The 23,786-nt window shown below is 45.7% G+C and overlaps 1 protein-coding gene across 6 annotated transcripts in view; it reads right to left on the bottom strand.

Moving 5' to 3' along the window:
• Positions 1 to 23,786, bottom strand: part of CHCHD6 (coiled-coil-helix-coiled-coil-helix domain containing 6) — a 246,330-nt gene that overhangs the window by 219,527 nt on the left and 3,017 nt on the right. For all 6 annotated transcript variants that reach the window (XM_045991348.1, XM_045991352.1, XM_045991350.1 and 3 more), the window contains exons 2-4: positions 6,903 to 7,023; positions 2,824 to 2,896; positions 724 to 868 (exon numbers count right to left, since the gene is read on the bottom strand). In XM_045991348.1, coding sequence (XP_045847304.1) covers positions 724 to 868; positions 2,824 to 2,896; positions 6,903 to 7,023 — 339 coding nt within the window. The remainder of the gene's footprint in view (positions 1 to 723; positions 869 to 2,823; positions 2,897 to 6,902; positions 7,024 to 23,786) is intronic.

Below are 23,786 nucleotides of genomic sequence, written 5' to 3' on the forward strand. Positions count from 1 at the left end.
GAAGGAAAATAGGGGTCCATGATGACGCCAGTGAGCTGCTAAATTAGTCAAGCCTGGGGCATTTCTAGACTCCTGGGAGTATGACATAAAGCTTTCATTCACAGCAGAAAGAATCCTAATAGTCTCCTATCAATTAAATGCATTAATAACAATAACAGTGATAACAGTGAGTTTTTATAATCTGCCAGGTCCATGCTAAGCCCAGGACAGTTACTATCTCGCCTTACCCCTTGGGCAATCCTATGTGCAAACATCATGATCCTCAACCGAGGCTCACAGACACTGAAGGATGGGGCCGAGCTAGCAAGCAGGGAGCTAGGATTCATACCCAGGCTGCCTACCTTTGAAAGATTGTGTTCTCCATCTCATTATTGCATGCCCTCAAGCCCCTAGTACTCTCCCCTCACACCATCGGGGCACATATACCACTGACAATTGTGAATTTTCAGAGAGCAGGACCGGACTGCTCAATGATCCAGCCCTCACTATATAACCTAGTGTTCCAGAGACTGAAAATACAGGCCAGAGGTAGCAAATCAAGTCAAGTCAGTGGCAGAGTCAGGGCTATAAGAACTCAAGCCTTTGGCTCCCCCAGAAAGACACCCTATCCACAAAGGTGGAGCTAGGCCCCAGAGCTTCAGAGAGATCAAGCTTCAGAGCCTAACCTCTGCCTCCCAGAGCCACTGGAGCACAAAAGGCCAGCTCAGGAAGATCTGTACTCACCAGCTGGGTTGACTTCTGCTTCTCCTGGTCAACGCTGCCCTCCCCCCGCTTCACGGATACACTCCTGTGCTTTGTGGCTGCCTCTCTTTCCCTCGTTACCACCTGGAATAGCTCTTCCTGGACCTTGGCCTGCTCCTGTTTATACCTGTGCCAGAAGAAAGATGGAGGAAAGCAGATGCAGATGGCCTGACTGGCAGAAGGTAGCCAAGAAAAGGTCTGCAAACTTACTTCAGCTGGCAGGGGATGGGGATCTGTGGGCCAGGGGAGCTCTGAGGCCAGTGGGAGAGGCTCAGGCATCAGCAATAGTCCCCAAGGCAAGGGGATACAGTGACTCGCTCTCAGCCAGGACAATACAGATTAGGAAAAGAGGAAACCTGACCATCAGATGAGGAATCAGACAGCCATACGCCAAATGAGAGATTCTCAGGGCACAGGTTCAATCCTGGGCTAACCACTGCTATATATTGGACAGGTGAGGTGGAAGCCCTACATTCTTCTGCCTCCCCTTAAAAACTTGAACAGTTTAGATGACAGCAGTCTTTTGTTTGGAACATTTAACTCTTCATCCTGAATGTATTCCTACCCTCTGACCTATTTCTGGGCATTCTGCCTAGTAAAATAATCCTACAGACAGAAAAAGGTTATTAGTACCAAGATGCTCTTAGAAGAGTTATTTATTATAGTGTAGAAGAACACAAACAACTTAAATGTCCACCATCAAGGTCAAGTTAAAGAACATATGGTACAAAAGTGCAATGGTATATTATGTCAACATTAGACCAATATATTCTTAGATTTGTCAATAGCCTGAATCTAAAAATTGAGGACCAATAAATAACACTTTTAGAAATAAAAATGTTTAAAAAGCAGGTGTAACAAATGGAAAATAATTGTAAAACTATGTGAAAATAACAAGATATAAAATTATATGTAAGTTTGAAAAAATAATCCTGAACTAGGGGGAAGAGGATATTGGGGGAAAAACTCCAAAATATTAACAGGGGTTATTCAGAATCTATGGGTGATGTTTTCATATTTTTAAAATATTTAGACGTTAAAAAAAAAAAAAAAAGATTCGGGTTAGTTATTCTTGGAGAGGCCCCCTAGGATCAGAGAGAGGAAATTCTTAGAATGTGGACTTCAGTCCATGACTATGGAACACACCCAACTCGGCTGACCTAATTGAGGGAGCCACCCAACTGTGGCTGACACTGGGCCCCCTAGGCTGCCACTGTCCTAAAGGGTAGAGAGGAAGTCTGTCAATGACAACTACAGTCAACATTCACTGGGAACTCTCCCAGGCGCTGGGCTTAAGTACTTTCTATGCACTAACATATTTAATCAGGACAATATCCCCGTCAAGGAAGTATACTGCAGCTATGCCCTCTCAGAGGCCTAGAGAAATGCAGTGGCTTTCCAGAGTCACAGAACTAGTGCGGGGCACAATCAGGGTGCACACTGCATTCTGAGGACCTCTGTGCCTCAGGGAGTAGGATGCAGGTCCCTGTTCAGAGGTGTCACCAGCTCTCTGTTGGTGTGGCCTATGCCAATGGGAAGTCACCAACCCTGGAGCCAGTCCATCTAGGCAACTAGTTAGAATTGTGAGGGCTCTTTTTCTTCTCATTTCTAAACACGTGCCAGCACACACACACAGACAGAAGGTCTAGCCGCTCAGCTACTTAGTCTAGCTTTTTAAAGTGAATTTTGGGGCATGGGGTAACTGGGTGGTAGGCATTAAGGAGGGCATGTGCTGTGATGAGCACTGGGTGTTCTAGGCAACTGATGAGTCACTAAACTCTACCTCTGAAACTAATAATATACTATATAGTAATTAATTGAATTTAAAGAAAATAAAATTTTTTTAAAGTAAAAAAAAAATTTAAATAAAGTGAGTTTTTAAGAACATCAGCAGTCAACCCTTCCAGGCCACTTTTGGTGTTTCTTCAGGTTTAAACTAGGACTAAAGGATTCTTATGCAATCTCAATAAGACAAAATATGTGAGACAAACTCTTGGGCCTTCAGGTAAGAAAGGGTATCTGGTGAGGAGAGAGCATTCAGTCAGAGCACAGGGCCAGAGCTGAGCGGATACTTGGGCTTACCTCTTGAGGAAATCCTCCTCTACCCCAGAGGACTGCCGGCTACCACCATACTCAGACCTGGGCAGTTTGGAGTCTGCAAAGAGAAAAGAAGCAAAGGACAGTTAACAGCACCCTAAGGTCCATGAAGGACGGTAGTCATCTGGGAAAGGGCTCAGGAGTGTAGCCCCCTCAATGGATGTGCCCCACAGACAGACACAGAACACACTGTTGGCCCAGCCGGTCTAAAGGCGCACACCCCAAAGGCCCGTCTGCTCCCTCCTTCTGCACCAGGACTGCTCACTGCATGGGGCAGGCAGCAGGCACAGCCACTTGAGTGTGGTGTTCCCAATCCATCACTCCTCACTTCACGATGACTTGGAATCTAGGTCATCTCCCTAACACAGGCCTGGGAGGGCTGAGGGAAGCCACTGCTCTGCTTCATGCTCTAAGAACAGCCTCCAAGGTCTCAATTTTGGAAGTCGGGCTGGGGGGTGGGGGGGTCTCCTTAAATGTTTCCCTTAGGAGCCCATTCTACAGATTTTTAACCCTGAATGTGGCAAACACCTCATATTAATGACACTTTATCCATCACTTGACTTACATCACCTCTAATATTACTGGGCTCTTAAGTTGTTGTAGGGGCTACCTCTTAATGGCCATGAACTTGGCAATTTCTTTTTTTTTTTTAAGATTTTATTTATTTATTTGACAAAGAGAGATCACAAGTAGGCAGAGAGGCAGGCAGAGAGAGAGAGGGAAGCAGGCTCCACGCCGAGCAGAGAGCCCGATGTGGGGCTCCATCCCAGGACGCTGGGATCATGACCTGAGCCAAAAGCAGAGGCTTTAACGCACTGAGCCACCCAGGAGCCCCAACTTGGCAATTTCTAAGCAAACCCAGTCCACTCGTCTCTCCACCACTTGGAGACACTGAAGGTTTTGCTACTCTCCTCTCCTCACAACCTTTGCCCTTCCTAAACTATATTTCAGCCAAAGCTCAACACTTTCTGTGGCCTTGGCCGAATGTCCCCCCCATCCCTGGTCCTTCTCAAGTTTCTAAAGCAGCAGCACCTAGGACTCCATAAAAATACTGCGGAAGAACCAAGCTTTATGAGAGAACATGCGAGGATTTGCTATTCCACTGCCAAGACCTTTTCAAGCGTGTTGAACTCAGAGGCTCCAGCACTCAACACTTTAGGGAGGCACTTCCGAAAGTAATCATCCTATGTTTCATGCGTTCAGGCCACCTCTCACGGGAGGATGGGCACAGTGGCGCTCCACCCAGAAAGGAGGGCACACGAAAGTGCTCCTCAGTAGCATGCCAGGTTCTCAACTGGGAATAAAAAATAGTAAACTAGGAACGCCTGGGTGGCTCAGTCAGTTAAGCAGCTGCCTTCAGCTCAGGTCATGATCCCAAGGCCCTGGGATCGAGTCCCGCTCAGGCTCCTTGCTCAGTGGGGAGCCTGCTTCTCCCTCTGCCTGCCCTGCCTACTGTTCCCCCTGCTTGTGCTCACTCTTGCTCTCTCTGACAAATAAACAAATAAAACCTTTAAAAAAAAAATAGTAAACCACTGCTCAGTTCTGACTTTGCCATAATGCCCCTGTTCTTGTTTACTTACAACAGCTTTATTGAGATATAATTTATCACAATTACTTCTGCTCTTCATACAACTTTCTTTTTTTGTAACTACAAACACAATGTATCTACCTGTGGCGAAGAATGTGGCACTAATCCACGCTCCCCCCCCCTTGCACTTAGGAGCCTGCCCACTTCCCTGACCCTCAGGAGCACTCATTATGTATGCTTTCACTATTAGCAATGTGGAGAACCTCATCATATGTTTACAAGCATTCGTACACATTTGCTATTGAGTTGTCAAAGATCTCTAAGAACTCTCTGTATTAGGACTATTAATAATCTGTCATGTTAGATCTCCCTAGTTTTATCATTCATTCTTCATTTATTTTTTTCTAAATTGTCTAATTCCTTAGAGCTACATTTCCCACTTCTCTTAATTTAGGGTTTCTTGATGGAGTTGATGGAGTGCTTAGAAAGTCTACTTACTGTATTTATATGTACTACTATTGTACTCTTATGGCTTCAACTCATACATTTAAATCTTTTCTTTCCTCTGACATTTATTTTGAGGTATGGTGTGACATAAGGATTTAAATTTAACTTCTTTTTCTAATCTTGTTCCATCACTGAAATGAAAGCAAACACTGATTTTAAAAGTAAAAATATCTTAAAATCAGTCAACTTCAAGACAGCCCATTTATGCTGACTGTTCTTCAGTATTCAGAAACTCAAACTCATAATCATTTAAACAGCAAAATACTTTGTTATAACTAAAACCAAATGACAAATGAAGCACCATTCTTGCTCCTTAAACTGCTGAAACTTACCAAATCTGAGACCAATGCTTCTTTCATTTTCTGAAGCTGAAGCTGACTTGTGCGTGTTAGATTCTGGCCTCCTTTGCTTACCTTATCACTTTCCCCCCACCAGAGTTAATCCAGTTTTTTCAAGTGAACGGGGTTAAGTTAGAGCCCTCTTCAACCCCACCCCTCCTGTCAGTTGTCAGAGATATCATGGGGAGCCAGCCCTTTATTTAAAGGACAAGAGCATCTTCAAGAATTTCATATGCCCTGTCACCGGTAGATAGTCAAAGAGATCTCAGGGTGGGTCCAAACCCAGGTACCAGTTTGCTCTAATGCTCGGGAAGCCCTGAGGCAGACAATACAGAGGCAAGCTGGTAGCAGGCCTGCTTAGAGCCCCTGGCCATTAAAGGTGCAGGCAGGGCTCTCTGGCCTCTGTGCAGAGGTCTGTGACCTGGGGTGAGGACAGTCCCAAGAGTTCCCCTTTCCTTGTATTCTGTACTCCAGAGACAGCAAATCACTTCCAGGGGCCCACAGAGGCGAGGCTGTGCCACTCCTCTGGGCCTATATTTACGCTGTTCACCATGCCTGAACTGCCCATCTACGATTGCTCTATCTTTCAAAATCCACTTAAACATCATCTCCCCTTGAAGCCCCTCGCTAAAATAATGAGTCATTCCTCTGTGCTACCTTGGCCATGCGTATGCTTCCAGTGTTGCCTCATCACGATACATGTAACCTAAAGGGTTATGCATTTGGCTCCTTAACTAGAGCCGTGTGTGCCATAAAGGGGGCAGCCCTGTCTACACATCGCCGTGCACAAGCATGAGGCACTTGTCCTGATCCCCGGCCAGCAGTCAATAATAAACGCTGAGTGGACAGGGTATCTCCTACAGTCTTACAATCTAATAAGGAAAACTGGCAAGACAAGTTGCAGGTGACAGATAAGATGCAGATTCTCATAAAGAGGTATTTATTGAAGAGAATAACAGTTGCCCCAAAGACTGTCCAGACTTATCTGTAATATCTTAATATTTCTGTACCTTATATCCCTTTTTAAATTGTTTCATTCCTTTGTGTTTGCTGAAAGTCATTGTTTGGAGAAAAGCACAAATTCCTCAATTTGCCATGGACCCCAGAGGAGGAAACAAATGAGCTCTGAGCCCAGTGTGGGCACAGAAAGAGGAACCCCTGAAAAATATGGCTGGCAGGCCTTGCTAGAAGCCTGGAGTGAACCGTCCCAGAAGCCAGGTCAGGACCACTTGACGTGAGCGCTCGGGTTCGAGGGGCTGAGGTCAGCGCTCAAATCAACTCAATTCCTTCGAGCTGGCCCAGTTCACATAAGCCCCTATCACTCTTTGAACCATACCGAACAGTAATGACAGTGCGTCTCTTAGGGATCCTTAACAGCAACTTCTTCCCTGAGTTACCAAGCCCTTTCGCCCCATTTGTTACATACGGAGAAACGAAACAGTGAGGAAGCCAGTCTGGCCCCAGCCACAGGCACGCTGACTAAATGTGCTGCTTTCATCAGAGCAAACAGCATCTGTCACGTACAAAAGCCACACTTTCCTAAAAGGCAGTTATCAGAAAGGAGTTGCTTACATCACCCAGAAACAAACAGGAGCCACATTAGCTGTCAAATCTGTGCTGACAGGAAGGCTGTTTGTCATTCCTTTCATACCCCACTCCCGCCCTCCAGAGAATCCCTGCAAGCGCCATACCTTTCTCTGGGCCTTTGCGGGTGCCAACTGTAGAAGGTGGAGGGGCAGGAGGGGAAGCAGGCTGTCCAGCTTGGCAAGACTGGCTGGAATCCTTCATGCGGTTAACCACGTTTTCAGACAGCTAAGGGAAGAATTGAGGGACGGGAAGAGAGGGACAAGGAAAAAGTTGTATCATCGAAATCTCTGGAAATGAAGATGCCCTTTATCCACGTCCCCACTTGACTGAGCATACCACTTCCTCCAGACCAACTTCAATGATACAATTCTACTCAAAAACCTCTCAAGGTAGCCCAGTCCTAGAAGATTAGAGCCAAAGCCCTGTGTGGCTTCCAGGCTGACCATAGCGTGTCCCCCACTGGCTTTCCAGCAGTTTCCTACTGCTCCCCACACATACCCCGCACTCCGTGGAATAACTTTCTTCACCTCCTCTGCACCCATTACATTGCTCCTTGGCCGAGAACCAGCAGCAGCCGTCCAGTCCCAGGACATCTCCACCTGTCCAAGCCTTCCTCTTCCTTTTAGGGCATCTCCGTGTCCTTCCTCCATGAGCCCTTCCCCGACAGCACTCAAAGTAAGCATCAATCCTCCCATTCCTTTTCACTCCCATCCTAACACATGTGTGCTCTTAGGGAAGAACCATCCGTCCTACCTGTGAACACCTCAAAAGCTGGGATGACCTCCCACTCCTCTCCGTATATCCCCAGCACCACACACACAGTAGACATGACGACACTGCCTGACTCATTCCACCACAGTTCCCCCTAATGACGACTGGATAACCAACACTTTCATTCATTTCAGAGGAAGTGAAATAGTCATGAGGGTGTCATAAAACAGTTTACCAAAATGAAACAGCAAGCTAGGGATAAATCCAGAGTAAAAACCCTTAAGAGTTCACTTCAGTAAATATTTATTAAGTATCTAATATGTGCAAGGCATCATAAAGCACAGTTGAGGGGAAAACGTTAAAAATCACTTTCAGACAAAAGCCATGATCAGCACCTTCACTTCCAGGTACCCAGCTGAGAAAAGTGCTCCCACATGAACACACAGAAATGGAATAGAAAACAGAAACAAAAACAAAAAAAAAAAAAGGAAAAAACATAAATATGCAACAATAAGGAAGTGGATGAAAAAATGATGGTGTATGCTTTCTATGAAATATGATGGAGCCGTTAAGAAAGAATGAGGTAAAACATACTACTGACATGAAGGGTGTATGGGATATCCTCTCGATGTTTAAAGTCATAGAACACTTTGTATAGCCCAGTATTGTAAAGAGAGATATGCAATCGTAGAAATGCAGACGTACAGATATAACTATGTTAGTATGCGTACGTATCCATTCACAAACGTGGCTGTGCATTGGAACTTTCACATATATGCATATATGCAAATACATGTATCTGGTCAGAAGTAAACATCTATGAGGCTACAGAGAAAACATGATGGTTAGTGGGCAGCTGGGGAAGGGCTTTCACTTTGGGCACTGCTGTGTTGTAACTGTTTACCATGAACGTTTTAGCAACCAAAGATTATACTGAGTCCCTTTAGTATTTCAAATAAATACAAATCAAATAGCTAATTAAGGATATAGGACAAGAGAAGACCAAGCATACACAGCCGTGGAAGAGAGTCGGGAATCCAGAAATAAACCTATATATCTATGTTCAATTGATTGACAAGGGCCCAAGACAACTGCATGGGGGAAAGAACCCTCATTTGTTCTCTTCAACAAATGATGTTGGTACAGCTGGGTTTCGATATGCAAAGGAGGAAGATGAATGGCTACCTCATACTAGACAAAAATTAATACAAAATGGATCAGAGACCTAAATGGAGGAGCTAAAACAATGTTAAGGATAAATAAAAGAAAACACAGAGGTAAGTCTTTATGATTCTGGCTTTGGCAGTGGATTTGTAGATACGACACCAAAAGCATAAGCAACCAAAGAAAATTAGGTATTTGGGACTTTCATCAGAATTATAAAGTTTTATGTACCAAAAGACATAATAAAGCAAGTGAAAAGGCAGCCTATAAAATGGGAGAAAATATTTGCAAATCATACACATGACAAGGGACAGGGAAAACTCCCGCAACTCAATAATACAAAGAAAAATAACCCAATTTAAAAAATGAGTAAAAAAAAAATCTAAACAGTTATTTCTCCAAGAAAGATATACAAATGGCTAATACAAAAATGAAAGATGCTCAATATCATTCCTTATTAGAGAAATGCAAATTCAAACCACAATGAGACAGACAGCACTTTGTGCCCACTAGGAAAGCTACAGTCAAGTCAGATAATAACAAATGTCGGCAAGGAGATGGAGAAATCAGAACCCTCATACACTGCTGATGGCAACATAAAGTTCCACCACCACCATGGAAGTCTGACAGTTCCTCAAAACGTTAAGCAGAGAGTTACCATTTGATCTGGCAATTCCACTCCCAGGTATCTACTCAAGAGAAATGAAAATATATACCCACACAAAAATTTGTACATGGATGCTCTTATCAGCATTATCCATAATAGCCAAAAAGTAGGAAGAACCTAAATGTTCATCAGATTAAAAATGAGTCCTAAAATATGGTCTATCAACACAATGGAACATAATTTGGCAGTAAAAAAGAATGAAGTACTGATATTTGCTACCAAATGCACAAACCTGAAACCATTATGCTAAGGGAAATACGCCAGACACAAATGGCAACACACCGTACGATTCAACTTATTTGAAATGTCCAGAATAGGCAAACTTCTAAAGACAAAAAGTAGGTTAGTGGTTGCCTTGTGCTTAGTGAAAATATTCTAAAAATGACTGTGATGATAGTTACATACCCCTATGAAAATTCTAAAAACCACAGACTTATACGCTTTAAATAGGTGGGTTATATGGTATGTGAATCGTATCTCAATAAAAAAGCTACAAATAAAGAAGGAAAGACAAAAATGAGCAGTCCAGACAGGACTGTCACTCAGCAAAAGCAGGGGATCCCACGAAAGGTGTGCCTGTGTGGGTTCCTGAGGGTGAAAGCAGAATTCAACAGAACAGATGCTACAGTATACTGGGGACAGGGAGTGCCTCGTACCGTATAGGGCAGGGCACAAAGAACAGGCACACGGACAGTCAGAGAGCAGGGTGCCTGCAGCCCCAAGTTCATTTTGGAAGGTGTGGGTTGTAAAGGTGGATCTGGATGAAGCCAATACTGAGAGAGGCTTCGAAGTCAGGCAGAAGGCCTCCAACAATTGCAGGGCATTGCTGAAAGTTTCGGAGCCAGGAAAGAACACAAGACTGTGCTCTCCAGAGGATACTCAGCACTGCTACAGGGAGCATGTGGAGTGGGCAGCGGAACCTTGATCATGAAGTGACAAGGGGGTGTGGCACCAGCAGCAGTGGTGGTGGCATGGAATGAGAGGTTTTGCCCGGTGGCCTCGGTAAGGAACAAAGAAGAGAGTTAGTGGGACAACTGGAGAATGCCAGGAAAAGGGAAATCAAGAAGAGACTATTCTGAAAGAGTAGCCAATGAGCTGGAATGTGGATAGAAAAATCTCAGATGAGAACCGGGAAAGAGCCCCTACCAGCCTGTTGGCTCCCTCCCTTATTATGGCTGCAGCAACTAAGACCTGAAATGAGTCGGTGTCTGGAAAGCGGAGGGGTAGCTCCACAGTGCAGAGTGCCCGCTTCTTGCTCAAATTACCGCACAGAGGGCCAAGGCGGGACACCAGGTTGGATGGAGGGCAACAGCACGGCTGCAGTAGAATGCTCTTCCAGACAGGTGGGGACATGGAGCTGGCACTCAACGGTGAACTCAGGCTGCAGGGAAAGGTCTGGATGTCCCAATGGTGTGCTGGAGCCAGCTCGGGAGAGCTGATTTTTAAATTTTCAGCCATTTTGCAAACTGGTTGACTTCATGACAGCAGCCTGAAATTGGCCATGATACGGAGTATTTCCACCATGGAAATTAGCAAGTACCACACATCAGGGCCCTTTCTTGGGCAGAGATCTGGTTGTTAAACTTTTTTTTTTTTTTTTTCATTTATTTGACAGAGAGAAATCACAACTAGGCAGAGAGGCAAGCAGAGAGAGAGGAGGAAGCAGGCTCCCCGCGGTGCAGAGAGCCCGATGTGGGGCTCGATCCTAGGACCCTGGGATCATGACCCGAGCTGAAGGCAGAGGCCCCAACCCACTGAGCCACCCAGGTGCCCCTGGTTGTTAAACTTTTACCAGCACACCACAGGGCACGGCTCCCCTCCCCCTCCATCGGCAAGTGGGCTCGGTGAGATGCACCAGTCCTCTGAGGGAGAGGGTACGCGGGGCACTTGTCCTGAGGGTAGAGAACACTGAGTGGTCTTAGAATCCACATGGCTGTCGGTGAAGCACCAGTGACATGTGTGATGTGCACGAAAGAGGCAGCCATGGCTGGTAAGGCCCAGTCCTCGCTGTGGAGAAGGGCCACGTGACCAGGAAGAGCGTGCACTGCAGACAGAGAAAAGACCATGGCAGTGCAGCCACACGAGGACCAGAGGGAACAGCCTGGTCAAGGGCTCCGTAATGACAACCCACTTTCCTTCATCAAGTATCTGCTTATTAAGTATCCATGGTGTGATGGTAATGTTCTAGAAACCATGGGTGAGAAGAAAGAACAAAACAGCCGGGAAAGGGACACGGTTCCTGTTTCATGGAGCTCACATTCTCAGGGGAAGTGAGAGACAATTTAACAAGTAAATAATTTCACAAATTCTATTTCATCCGATCTAAGACACCGTCGATTGTAAATCACCCAGTTATTTTCATATAATCTGAAGAGAGACAAAAAACACCAATGAAATTAATATTCCGCCTATTATATGATCTCCTGTTCCAGAGATATTAAAATGTATGTCTTAAAGATCAGTGAGCACATTAGGTGACAAGTGCTAAAAAAGAATAAAACGCAGCATTGCGGTGATGGGGGCACGCAGGGGGCGGTGCAGGAAACCATAGGTACTGGGGAAGGTCCCTTAGAGGGGAGGACATTAATGTCAATACTCCCAACCCCAAAAGAGGAGACCCTGACTGTACCGGCATGTTGAGATCCTGGAGAAAATGATCTAGAGCCAAGCAGAGGAGTGAATAAGTGCAAATCATCTGAGAAGAACAGAGTCTGGCGCATCCAAGTGCCTAACAGAAGGCCAGCGTATGTGAGAAGGAGAATGGGACCAGATGACCAGGCCAAGGAGGCTGGCCAAGGCAAGACCACAAACCCAAGCCCACTTATGTAAAAGCCCAAATTTGATCCAGGGACCAAGGAAGGTATGGCAGGGTTCTACACAGGTGAGTCACAGGCTCCGATTTCCTCAGCCCAGCCTGGGGGTGGGGGAGGGGGTTGGGCATCAACTGAACCACACCACTTGGTGAGTGAGGGGTTAAGGAAAACATTGGCAAGCTTCTTGTTGGCAGTAGGAGATTTGTAATATTTTTTAATGTTGCTACAAAATACAGCAAGTAATATTTTAATCAACAAATATACATATACACACAGTAGTCATGCGAGAATAAACACCATCTGGGCAATGCTCCCTGTACCAACAGAGCCAGAATGGGGGCCTCCGGAGCCAGACGGGTCTGGGAGCTCAGCGCCACAGGCCCACTGGTCACTGTGGCACGAGAGGTGGCCAGATGGGATCCTGTGTGGTCAGGAGACAGAGGGCCACAATCAGAGCAGTGCAGGCAAAGAGGAGCGCTGGGCTCGGCCGTGTGGCCTGGACACAGTTCTTTGGCTTCTCTGAGCATCACGTCTCTCACTGACAACATGGGGGCCCCTGGAGGCTGGACTGACTACGTTGTACGGCTCAGAAGTTCAGTGCTTTGGGGTCAAACAGGCCTGGGTTTGAATTCCAACTAAGCTGCTTGCTAACTAGGTGATATTGGGTGGGGGAAGAAGTCAGATTCTTCATCTGTGAGGTGGAAATAATTAATGGTCCAGACTGTGGGGCTGCGGCGAGGATTAAAAGCAGCCATCCACGCAAAGCAGTCGGCACCAAGTCAGCAACCAGTACTAGCTACTATGGGAAACGGCAAAGCAGTACACAAATATTAATTATCACCCATACGAGGCACACACAAGTGTGCAAAAATGCACGATCTAATCAATAACAGTGACGATAGTTACCAGCTACCACTATTATAAACCAAGCGCTGCTCTAAGTGCTCCACGTGCTGCTTTGTGACCTTGAACAGCTTTCTTCCCTCCTCATCCTTATTCTGCACAAAATTAAAATGGACAGATTCTTTTTTTTTCTTTTTTTTTCCCCATTTTATTTATTTTTTTCAGCGTAACAGTATTCATTGTTTTTGCACAGCACCCAGTGCTCCATGCAAAACGTGCCCTCCCTATTACCCACCACCTGTTCCCCCAACCTCCCACCCCTGACCCTTCAAAACCCTCAGGTTGTTTTTCAGAGTCCATGGTCTCTTATGGTTCGCCTCCCCTCCCCAATGTCCATAGCCCCCTCCCCCTCTCCCAATCCCACCTCCCCCCAGCAACCCCCAGTTTGTTTTGTGAGATTAAGAGTCATTTATGGTTTGTCTCCCTCCCAATCCCATCTTGTTTCATTTATTCTTCTCCTATCCCCCTACCCCCCCATGTTGCTTCTCCATGTCCTCATATCAGGGAGATCATATGATAGTTGTCTAAATGGACAGATTCTTTTTAAAGCACCCTCCAGCTCTGACAACTGGAAGCTCAAACCTGCACCTGCCCTCAGCCTCAAGTGACATGAGGACTCTGAGGAGGGGACCTTGTCCCGCCTCCACCATGGCACAGGCGCCTGACGCCTCCCCAAGTCTCCCACCTCCCACCCCCAGCTGCAGCCTCCCACCCTCCACCAGCACCGTGGCAGTGCATGGGCAGGCCGCAGACAGCCCAAGTCGGGCATGGAAAATTCAACACTTTGTGGTAACAAACATGGCTGGGAACCCAGGCCGCACTTCCTACCAATCACCACACCATGACATTAACCAAAAGGCTTCCCTCACCCAAAAGCACTGAATGGATAGGCAAGTCCCCAAAGGGGAACAAGAGGTTTCTTTATCAAACCACACAGGGCTGTGAGTAAGTCATGTGGCCACCTCACAGCTACAAGGCTGGGGAGCAGGGTGTTGCCTTACGAAACACATATGGGTGTTCCCCATCGGCGATAGAGGGTGTGGACAGGACTGAGCACTGGCCTGCCACCCCAGTCTATCAGAGCAGATCAGAGCGACGATAGCTATGGGTCATAATGCCCTCTACTAGTTCGAACCCTGACATGAAGTCAGCACTCACTCTGCACAAAGCACCTCCGTAATCCTCACAGTTTGATGCCTGCTTTTTCCAGTTGAGGAAACCAAGGCACAAAAAGGTTAAAGCACTCGCCCCCTGCTGGGAAACTCCTGGGGTGCATGTCCCACTGCACAGCAGGCTGCCTGACTCCTGAACCAGGGTGTTAGTTAGCTGTGGGAGCAAAGGGATGCTGACTCTGACAAAAGCAGGCAGAGAGGCACTCGCCAAGCAGCGCTCACAGGCGGGGAGCTCCCCCAAGAAGGGCCAACCACCACCAAAGCAACGAAGGGCAGAGGAGCCAGGATTGCTAAGAGACGCCAGGGCATACCAGTCAGTCCGAGGTAGGCCGGCCACAAGGCACTTCTGCATACTCCTGCCAGCCCTGTCTGAAGTCATGAGCCCACCATCACTCCTTCTCTCCCTTCCTCGGCCTCATTTCTCAGAGCACTGGTTGTCACCCGTGGGACAGAATACACGTGAGACCACCTGCTTGTCATCACTCCTACCAGAACACAAGGGCTGTGGGCTTCTGTTGTGTCCTTGCTGTATCTTCAGGGCCTAGAAAGCGGCCAGACACTGGAAATGCTCAAATATTTGTTAAATTGTGAACTAAAGAAATACTTATTAAAGGCCCAGGTCCATAACACTGAGCTATTGCAATGGGGTATGTCAAGATACAAGCCAAGAACTTCGTACTCAAAGAGCTTATGGTTGGATGGGGGACGGGGCGGTGGGCAGGATGGTGAAACACCTGGAAAACATGAGCTGCTAAGCTGTCAGGTGAGAGAAGCTGAACTAGCATACCCAGGAGCTCTCCAGAAGGCGCCTAAGTGTCAGCCTGAGACAGCATGAGATGGGCCTAACAGATGACCAGAGACAAGGGTAGAGGAGTTGAGGGCTGTTACAGAGAGGAGGGACACATGGAAGGCACAGAGGGAGACGTCTGAGATTCGGCTGGACCGATCACAGGTCCATGAAGGAAGGAAGAGGTGCAGGGCTGGCGGGCTCTACCTGGTGAGGGCCTTAAAGGACAAGATAAGGAGAATGGTATCTTTTTTGCAGTCAACTAGGAGCCATTGACACTTTCTAAGTAGGGCCTCGGTCGCGATCTCCTCTTCACACACACTGGCCTGGCAAAGCAGCAAGAGGGGCTGAGGTCACAGAGGGCTGGAGGCAGGTTGCTGCCACAAACACTGCACATCAGAAGCAAGAGGGCTAGAAAGTGTCATCTCTGCAGGAGTCAGGGCAGAGGGTGGTTGCAAAGTGAAGTAACTGGGGATCTGGCATCTGAATGAATGCACAGGGCAAGTGAAAAAAGCAATTTACCAAGTGGTATATGCACTATGTTCTCATTTGTGCTATAAAAAGGGAAAGAATGTGCTTGTATATGGAGGCTTGGAAAAAGCCTGAAAGGATTCATGAGAAATTATGAACAGTTGGCATTTTAAAATAAGATGCCTTTTGCAAGAAGTCTTAAAGGAAGAACGAGGGAAAGATGACAGCAAGGCCCAGGCCTGGCTCACTGGGGAGGGAGGCACGGTTGCTGAGTGGAGCACTGCTCTGTAAGTGTGTGTGACACTCTAAATCCATTCAGGCAGCACTGTTCCCCAGGGAAGTAAACACACTACACAGGACGCTGCTCCAAGAGGTTTCCTGTGGAGAAAGAAATTACGGAATCCTCGGCATCAGAGTGCCGCAGGGCAGATCAGAGTGCGGCTGTTACGGCCCCCGACTCCAGAACGGGGCAAGAAAGCTCACAGTTGGGGCGGAGGAACTCAGACGCAGGAGAGGGGATAGGGGCTCCTGTTTAGAGATAATGATAGACAGCCCACCTAAAAACCACTGAGCAAGCTCCCATGCCAGGCCCCAGGCTAAATGCATTCCCATCTTACAGATGAAGAAACTGGGAGTCAGGGAGGTGGGACAACTCGTCCAAGGTCACAGGAAGTCTTCAGCGTCCAGGCCGAGACATGGATCCCGACCCTGGCACCTAACAGTGTTACCTGCAGTAAGGCAGGAATACAGAGCCACTCTGATGTGGCAAGTGACCATGTTTTCAGAACGGTCAATTCAAGAAAAATTAAAATACTTGCAATTCACGTTGCCCACCCTACCCCCACTGATGATGCTTTACCAAGCCCCTGTGGAGGGGGAGGGAGGGGAAGCCCTAGGTACTCATAAAACAGACAGCCTACTTAAATTAGGAGAATGTCAATATGAAAATGAGCACTTTTTTAGTCTTAACATGTTACTCATCTAGACACATGTGAGAACCAGCAATGTGGAGGCAGCTTCCTAAGCGTTACTCTTTACATTAGCAAACGCTTTGATGTTCACCAAACGAGTGCACAGCCCCAGCTCACTTCCGGGCATGAGAGCAGCTGTCCTCCTTGAGCAAGGATGGAGAAGCTGCGGTGCCGAGAGACAGCTAGCCCGAGGTTCTGTGGTGAGTCGGCAACAACCAGGCCTGCACAGCCATGGCCAAAGCCATTTGGGGCGACGCTGTCTGAGGATCCGAAGGGTGCCAGGAGATAAACTGCAGCTTACTACCCTCTCCAAGCTGGGCCTCAGGCTTCTCCAGTCAGGCTGAGCACCTGGGGCAGTTTCCAGAAGAATGAGCTTGCAGGAAGCTGAGTCTGTCGGTAGCTCCTGGTGCCCCAGTCCCCATAGAGGTACTGCCCAATCTTGTGGTTCTAAAAAGATTCCTCTCCTTGCCTCAGGCTGTTGCCTTGGAGATTTCGTTCACTAGTCTTTCAGTTTTCTATGAGCTCAAATTAGATCCACCGGCTGCTCACCACAGATTTAAATCCCAGAATGTCAGAACAAGAAGAGCCCTCGGGGACCTCCTACACTGAGCGTGGCAAACACAAATGTCCACAGGCGTCAGGCAAGTGACAAAATTAATAGAATGGGCCTGGTAGGGGTAAAAAATACGTGCAAGGACAACATGGCGGGGACCGTGATGAGAGCATATCCCCCAGAGAGGGCAACTACCTCACACCTCCAGGAAAGTACTGCCATATGGGAATGTGAACCAGACTTTCAATTCTTTCCCCCAAAGAGCTAAAAATTGAATTGATGTAAAGCCTCCAAGTTCTAAATGTTGGCAATCAATTCAAATCAATTAATACCACAAAGTTTCTGGATTTATGGGTTGGGGCAAGAGAAACTGGCTCTGAGCTAGGTACTGGGCAAACACATGTGACTCCTGCTCCCAGGGCAGTAAGGGAGGAAGCAAGGAAGAGATCATCTCTGCCCATGCCGTAAGCACTGGGAGGTGAGCATAAAGTCAGCAAGACACAGACAGGGACAACCCAGGGTGACAAGAGTGACATCACAGAGGGTGCCTTTCAGAAGGTAACACCTTAAAGGTCCGGAAGATGACAAGGGATTTATCCCGTCACAGGGAGAGAAAATACTGCAGACAAAGGGTAACAGAATCACAGGCAGAGAAGCACAAAGCAGCTCAGAATACATCAGGAGCAGGTGTCCTCTCAGCCAAACCGTGCAACAAAAGGCAGCAAGTGGCACCAGCACACAAGAGGACACCACGAGCCAGGCCCCGGAATCTGCCTTTAACCTACGGAAGAGGCATAATTAGCTTTCACTCTGCACAATCACTGGCATGGCCCACTGGTAAGGGTGACTGCTGCAGAGGGCAAGATAGACAAAACAAGTGGGAAGGGAGATGAACTTTTCCCCTACGTGCCTTCTTTGTAACTGCCAGAATTGTAATACCGTTTGCCTGAAGCCTATTCAAGAGTAAAATTTGTGTTTTGTTTTGTTTTGTTTTTTTTTAAATGACCCTGCTAGTACTGGGAGATATAGATTTGTGGGAGGCAAGTCTTCTGGGAAAAAGAACAATTTATCAGATGGTCAAGGAAAGACAGAATGGACCAGAAAAAGATAAAGAGTTAACAAGGATAAAGAGAGGCAAAAACGGAGAAATGGCTAGACGGGAAAACGCCAAGATCTGTCACTGAATGTAGAGAGAAAAAAGGGAATGCAGGACCCAGTTTTCTGGCTGAGGGGCTGGCTGGTTAGAGCCATCCATAGCATAACACAAGTGATTCTGAGGAAAGCAGAGGAGGGCGATGCAGGTGAGCTCCAGCCGATGTAGTGAATTACATGTGCCCATGGGATATGCGACGGGACAGCTCTGGGTTAGATACTTAGAATCCAAAAGTCAACAGCTCACGAATGAGGATGAAAGAGAATGGCCAGGGCCAGGATGCAGAAGGGAAAGAGGGTTCAACTAGGAAACATTCTGAAGCCTCGACCAGCGGCAGAGAAACAGAGAGGCGGCAGGTTTGATCTGGAAACCAGAGCTGCTGCAGGAGAGCCTGCAGTGACCCCCCACCAAGAGGTGGAAAAGGTAGACTGGAGACCTGAAGGATCAAAGGTGCTTCCAGTGCAGCGTCTTTGCCTCCCAAATGAGGGAAGTGACCCAAGATGAACTTAGTCAGAGTTAGAGTTAACAACTCTCCTTATATTTACATGACTTTATAGATTTTACTTTTACAGAGAAAGATCTTCAACACCATACTGTGACACAGTTAGGGAGTATTATTAGGATGGAATTTCATCTTATACATGGGTTATATTCAAAAGTCAGAAAGAAGGGAAGGTAGAAATCACCTTAACTCTTACATATTCAAACGTCATTACTGATTACGCTGCAGTACTATTAAGAGAAGATTTAAGGGATGTTCAAAAAACCCTCAAAAGTTGCTAAATCTGTGCCTAAAGTACAGCGTGGTTGTATGCCCAGCCCTTTAGTGTCCTCGAACACAGTGAGTTTGAGACAGGTAAATGGAGGATCATAAGGAAATGTCTACATGCAGGTACCTGAGTCTTCCTCTGTCTTGAAGATGATCCTCTACTCCTCATCAGCTAAGTGGGAAAGGTAGAGAAACTTAAAGGGCTCTGCTTCCCTGCAGAATTGGCTCTACTTTGTTTTCCGAGACCTCACCATGTGTCAGATGCAATGTTTAAGAAGCATCAGAAAGAATAACACCTGGGCAAACAGCTAGCCCAAGGACTGGCACACAGTGCAGGCCAGCAATGCCTGCTGGACCTGACATCCGGCTCCACACACCATTCACAGAAAAGTGTAGGGACCCTGGCCATCCATTTCCTGACTTTCCAAGGTGGCATTTCCTGCTGTGGCCCCATTAACTACATTCCTCCAAATGGTCAGCCAGATAGAGTGTTAAAGCTGGGAAAGTCTGGAGAGGACTTGTGATCCAACCCCTTCAAGGCACCTAGGCTAAATAGGTACATCCTGCATATAAGAAGAGAGACTTACTGCTTTGAGTGTCAGAGCTCAAGGCCAGGTCTATCTGTCTCCCTTCTACCTTCTCCCTTTCCTTCTTTTTCTAGAGATTTATTTATTTAGCTATTCAACAGAGAGAGAGAGAGAGAGAGAGAGAGAGCACAATGGGGGGGGGTGGCAGGCAGAGGGAGAGAGAGAAGCAGGCTCCCCACAAAGCAGGAAGCCCGATGCGGGGCTCAATCCCAGGATGCTGGAATCATAAACTGAGGCAAAGGCAGATGCTTAACTAACTGAGCCACCTAGGCTCCCTAAGGCCAGGTCTTTCTGAGGCACATTAACCACACTGCCTCTAAGCAATCAACTAAGATAAAGGACGTAATACAAAGATTTATTTATTTGAGAGTGAGAGAGAGAGAGAAAAAGAATACATGCCTGTGGGGGGAAGGGAGAGACTCTTTCAAGCAGACTCCATGCTTGAGCATGGAGCCCAAGGTGGGGGTTGGTCCCACAACCCATAAGATCATGACCTGATTAGAAACTGACTCGGACGCCCAACCAACTGAGCCACCCAGGTGCCCCATGAAGGATATATAATGTAAAGCAGTATGATAGGGAGCATCAACATTCATGCTGAGACTCAAAAAGCATCTCACAGGGCAATACCAAGGTGAAAAGTGTGCTGCATACAAATGGAACCAGTTTGTATTAAAGCTTGGAAGTAAAGCAAACAGAAGAGTAAAATTATGCCAAAGATCGTCAGCTTGGCTAAAAGAGGGATTATCAGTTCATTAATCCAAGCATGCAATCCAACGTACTAATAAGCCAGACACTTAAACAAATAAAACAGTCTTTGTACGCCAAGAGCCTACAAACAAAAAAACAGGATATAACAACAGAGAGAAAGAAGTAACTGAGAATATTAAAAGATAAAACCATCAATCTTATAAAAGACAACCATGAAAAACCTACAGCTAATATACTTCATGGTGGAAGACAATGTTCTGAGTCCAGGAGCAAGTTCACTGTCACCGCTTCTATTCCATAGTGTACTAAAGGTTCTAGCCAATGCAATAAAGGATGAAAATGAAAGAAAAAAAAGAGATATCCAGGCTAGAAAGGAAGAAGTTAAGACTTTCCTTATTTATAGTCAGCATGATCCTAGCTATATAAATTCACAGAAAAAAACTACTTGAATAAATGAGTTCAGCAAGGTTACAGGATACAGGATCAGTATACAAAAAATCAGTTGTATTTCTACATTCTGGCAATGAAGAACCCCAAAATTAAGAAAACAATTATAATAGCATCAAAAAGAATACAATATTTTAAGTATGTTAACAATTTTTAACTAAGTGTAAATTATAAATAATTTAATAAATTTAGGAAAAGAAACATAACACTTGTTCACTGAAAGTATAAAACATTGCTGAAAAAAATTTTAAAAGATCTAAATAAAAAGATTTCATATTCATAGATCAGAGGACTCCTTATTGCTAAAATGGCCATTCTCCCCAAAGTAATCTACAGATGCAAGACAAACCCCGTCAAAATCCCAGTAGGGTTTTTAAGAGAAACTGCCAACTGACCCAAAAATGTGCATGGAAATGCAAAGCACTCAGAACAGCCAAAACAATCTTAAAAAACAAACAAACAAACTGGCATCTTTATATTTTCCAATTTTGAAACTTACTATAAAGCTACAATAATCATGACTGTGTTGTACTAGCATAGACATATAGCATATAGATCAATGGAACTCTCAACAGAATTAAGAGTCGAGAAATAAACCCTTATGTTTATGGTCAACTAATAGTCACAAAGGTCCCAACGTGGGAAATGGAAATGGATAGTCCTTTCAACAAATTTGAACACGTTTGAAAATTCGAAAAAAAATTGAATAAGTTTGGAAAGTTTAGATATTTCTTCCAAAAAAGAGACAGATTTAGATCAGGGTTCAAGGAACTCTAGTGCTTGAGCCAAATCTAACCCAATGCTTGATTTTATAAATAAAGTTTTATTAGAACATAGCCACACCCATTTGTTCACATACTGACTATGGCTGCTTCAACCCTACAATGGCAGAGCTGAGTAGCAGTGATGATAAAGACCTTTTGGTCAGCAAAGTGGAAAGTATTTACCAACTGGTCATTTATAGAAAAACTTTGCCAATCCCTGATTTAAAGCCTTACCTCATAACATATATGAAAATTAACTCAAAATGGATCATAGAACCAAATATAGAAGCCAGAACTATAAAGCTCTTGGAAAAATACAGGAGAAAATATCCATAATGTTGGGTTAGGCAAAGATTTCTGAGGCATGACACCAAAAGCACAAGTAATAAGAGAAAACAACTGATAGAGTAACCTTCATCAAAATTAAAATGTTCGCACTCCAAAGACACCATTAAGAAAATGAAAAGACGAGCCACACTTTGGGAGAAAATATTTGCAATGTGTAATATGATAAAGGAGTTGTATGTAGCATAAAGAAATCTTATAACTTATTAATAAAAAATAGGAAAAGTGGGCAAGATATCTGAATACATATTTCACCAAAGAAAATATATGGATGGCAAATAAGCCCATGAAATGATGTTCAACATTAGATACTTGGGAAATGTAAGTTCAAACCACAATGAAATACCATTTCACACCCATTAGAATGGCTGTAATCAAAAAGATAAACAATAACAAGTGTTGGTGAAGATATAGAGAAAATGGAACCCTCATCTATTGCCAGTGGGAATATAAAACGGTTGAGTCACTTTAGAAAACAGTTTGACAGTTTCTTAAAAAGTTAAACCTAACAACTCACCGAATTCATAAACAGAATGACCCAGCAATTCTACTCTTAGGTATCTGTCCAAGAAAAAGGAAAATATGTGTCCACAAACACACATAAACGCTTGTATACACATGTTCACAGCAACATTATTCATAACAGTGAAGAACTGAGAACAATCCCAATGTCCATCAGCTAGTGACTGGATAAACAAACCCAAAGTACAGCCAGGCAATAAAAAGGAACAAAGTACTGATACATGCTACATCAACAAGCCAACACCAGAAATATTATGCTAAGTGAAAGAAGCCAGATATAAAAGATGCGTTAAGTGCATATATGCGAAATGTCCAGAAAAAACAAATTGACAGCAACAGAAGGATTAGTGGTTACCTGGGGCTGGGGGTGAGAGTGAGGAGTGGCTGCAAACAGGCCCAAAGGATCTTTTTAGGTCTTGTGAATAAATGTGCTAAAATCCGATTGTGGTGACAGTTGCTCAACTTCACAAATGTGCTAGCAATCATTCAAATGGGTGAATTTTACACAGAAAAGACATCTCAAAAATGCTATTTTAAAAAAAGAAAAGAAAAATCACCATCATCAAGTAATATCTTTCCGAAGCACCACTCCTGATTACAGAACTGCAACATTGCTTCCTAGGAAACCTGCAGACAGCCCTCCCTCAGGGCCCACGACCTGTCTAGGCTCAACGCCTGGCCATCTTTCTTCAACATCCCAACCCCTGTGGCTGTCACAAACAGGACCTGTGCAGCTGGCATGCCTGTGCCTGCAACGCTACCACTAACTAGCTGTGACCTTGGGTTACTTCACCTCCTTGAACCTGTGTCATGTCTGAGATGGGGCGAACAGCTCACAAGGTTGGCAAGGGGAATGTCTAAGCTAGTGCCCGGAAAACACAGCACAGTACACGCTTCTCAGAGCGGGCTCAGGCACATCTTCAGTGTCCCCTCCTCAGGGCAGCAGTGTCTGTCATCCTGCCTCAAGCAGGGAGCCCCAGTACGTTGCACACTTCTGTTTCCCTCACAACACTTGCAGTTTTTTACTTGTTTGCCTCTTTTTTTGCTTTCTTTTGGTTTGCTCCTGCTATTGGGCTGAGGTGTCCATGAGGCCAAGGACCTTATGCTTCATCCCTTACAGTCTCTGCAAGGCCAGACCCAGCGCCTGGCAAGTCACCCATTGGCAGGAAGCATTTACAGAGGTGCTGGATGACAAATGGTGGCTATAGGTGCAATGCGCGAGCACTTGGCTTCTCTGGCAATGGCATGTTTGGGGACTGTTTCTTATGCACCTTACTACATCCTCCTTGGTCCTCCCCTCAGCAGTGGTCCACATTTGCCTCATGGAAGCAATGGATAATGGTAAATGTGATGTAGCTCTGAGAGCGTAATGAGCCTGGGGACACAGGTATCATGCAGCAGGCCAGGAGGTGACTTGGGAAGAATGGCAGGCAGCTGAGCAGTTGAAAGGGGAAAAGGGTGGAGAACGGTGAGTCTAC

Source organism: Meles meles, chromosome 20 (assembly GCF_922984935.1).
Source record: "Meles meles chromosome 20, mMelMel3.1 paternal haplotype, whole genome shotgun sequence".
Classification (NCBI taxonomy): Eukaryota; Metazoa; Chordata; class Mammalia; order Carnivora; family Mustelidae; genus Meles; species Meles meles.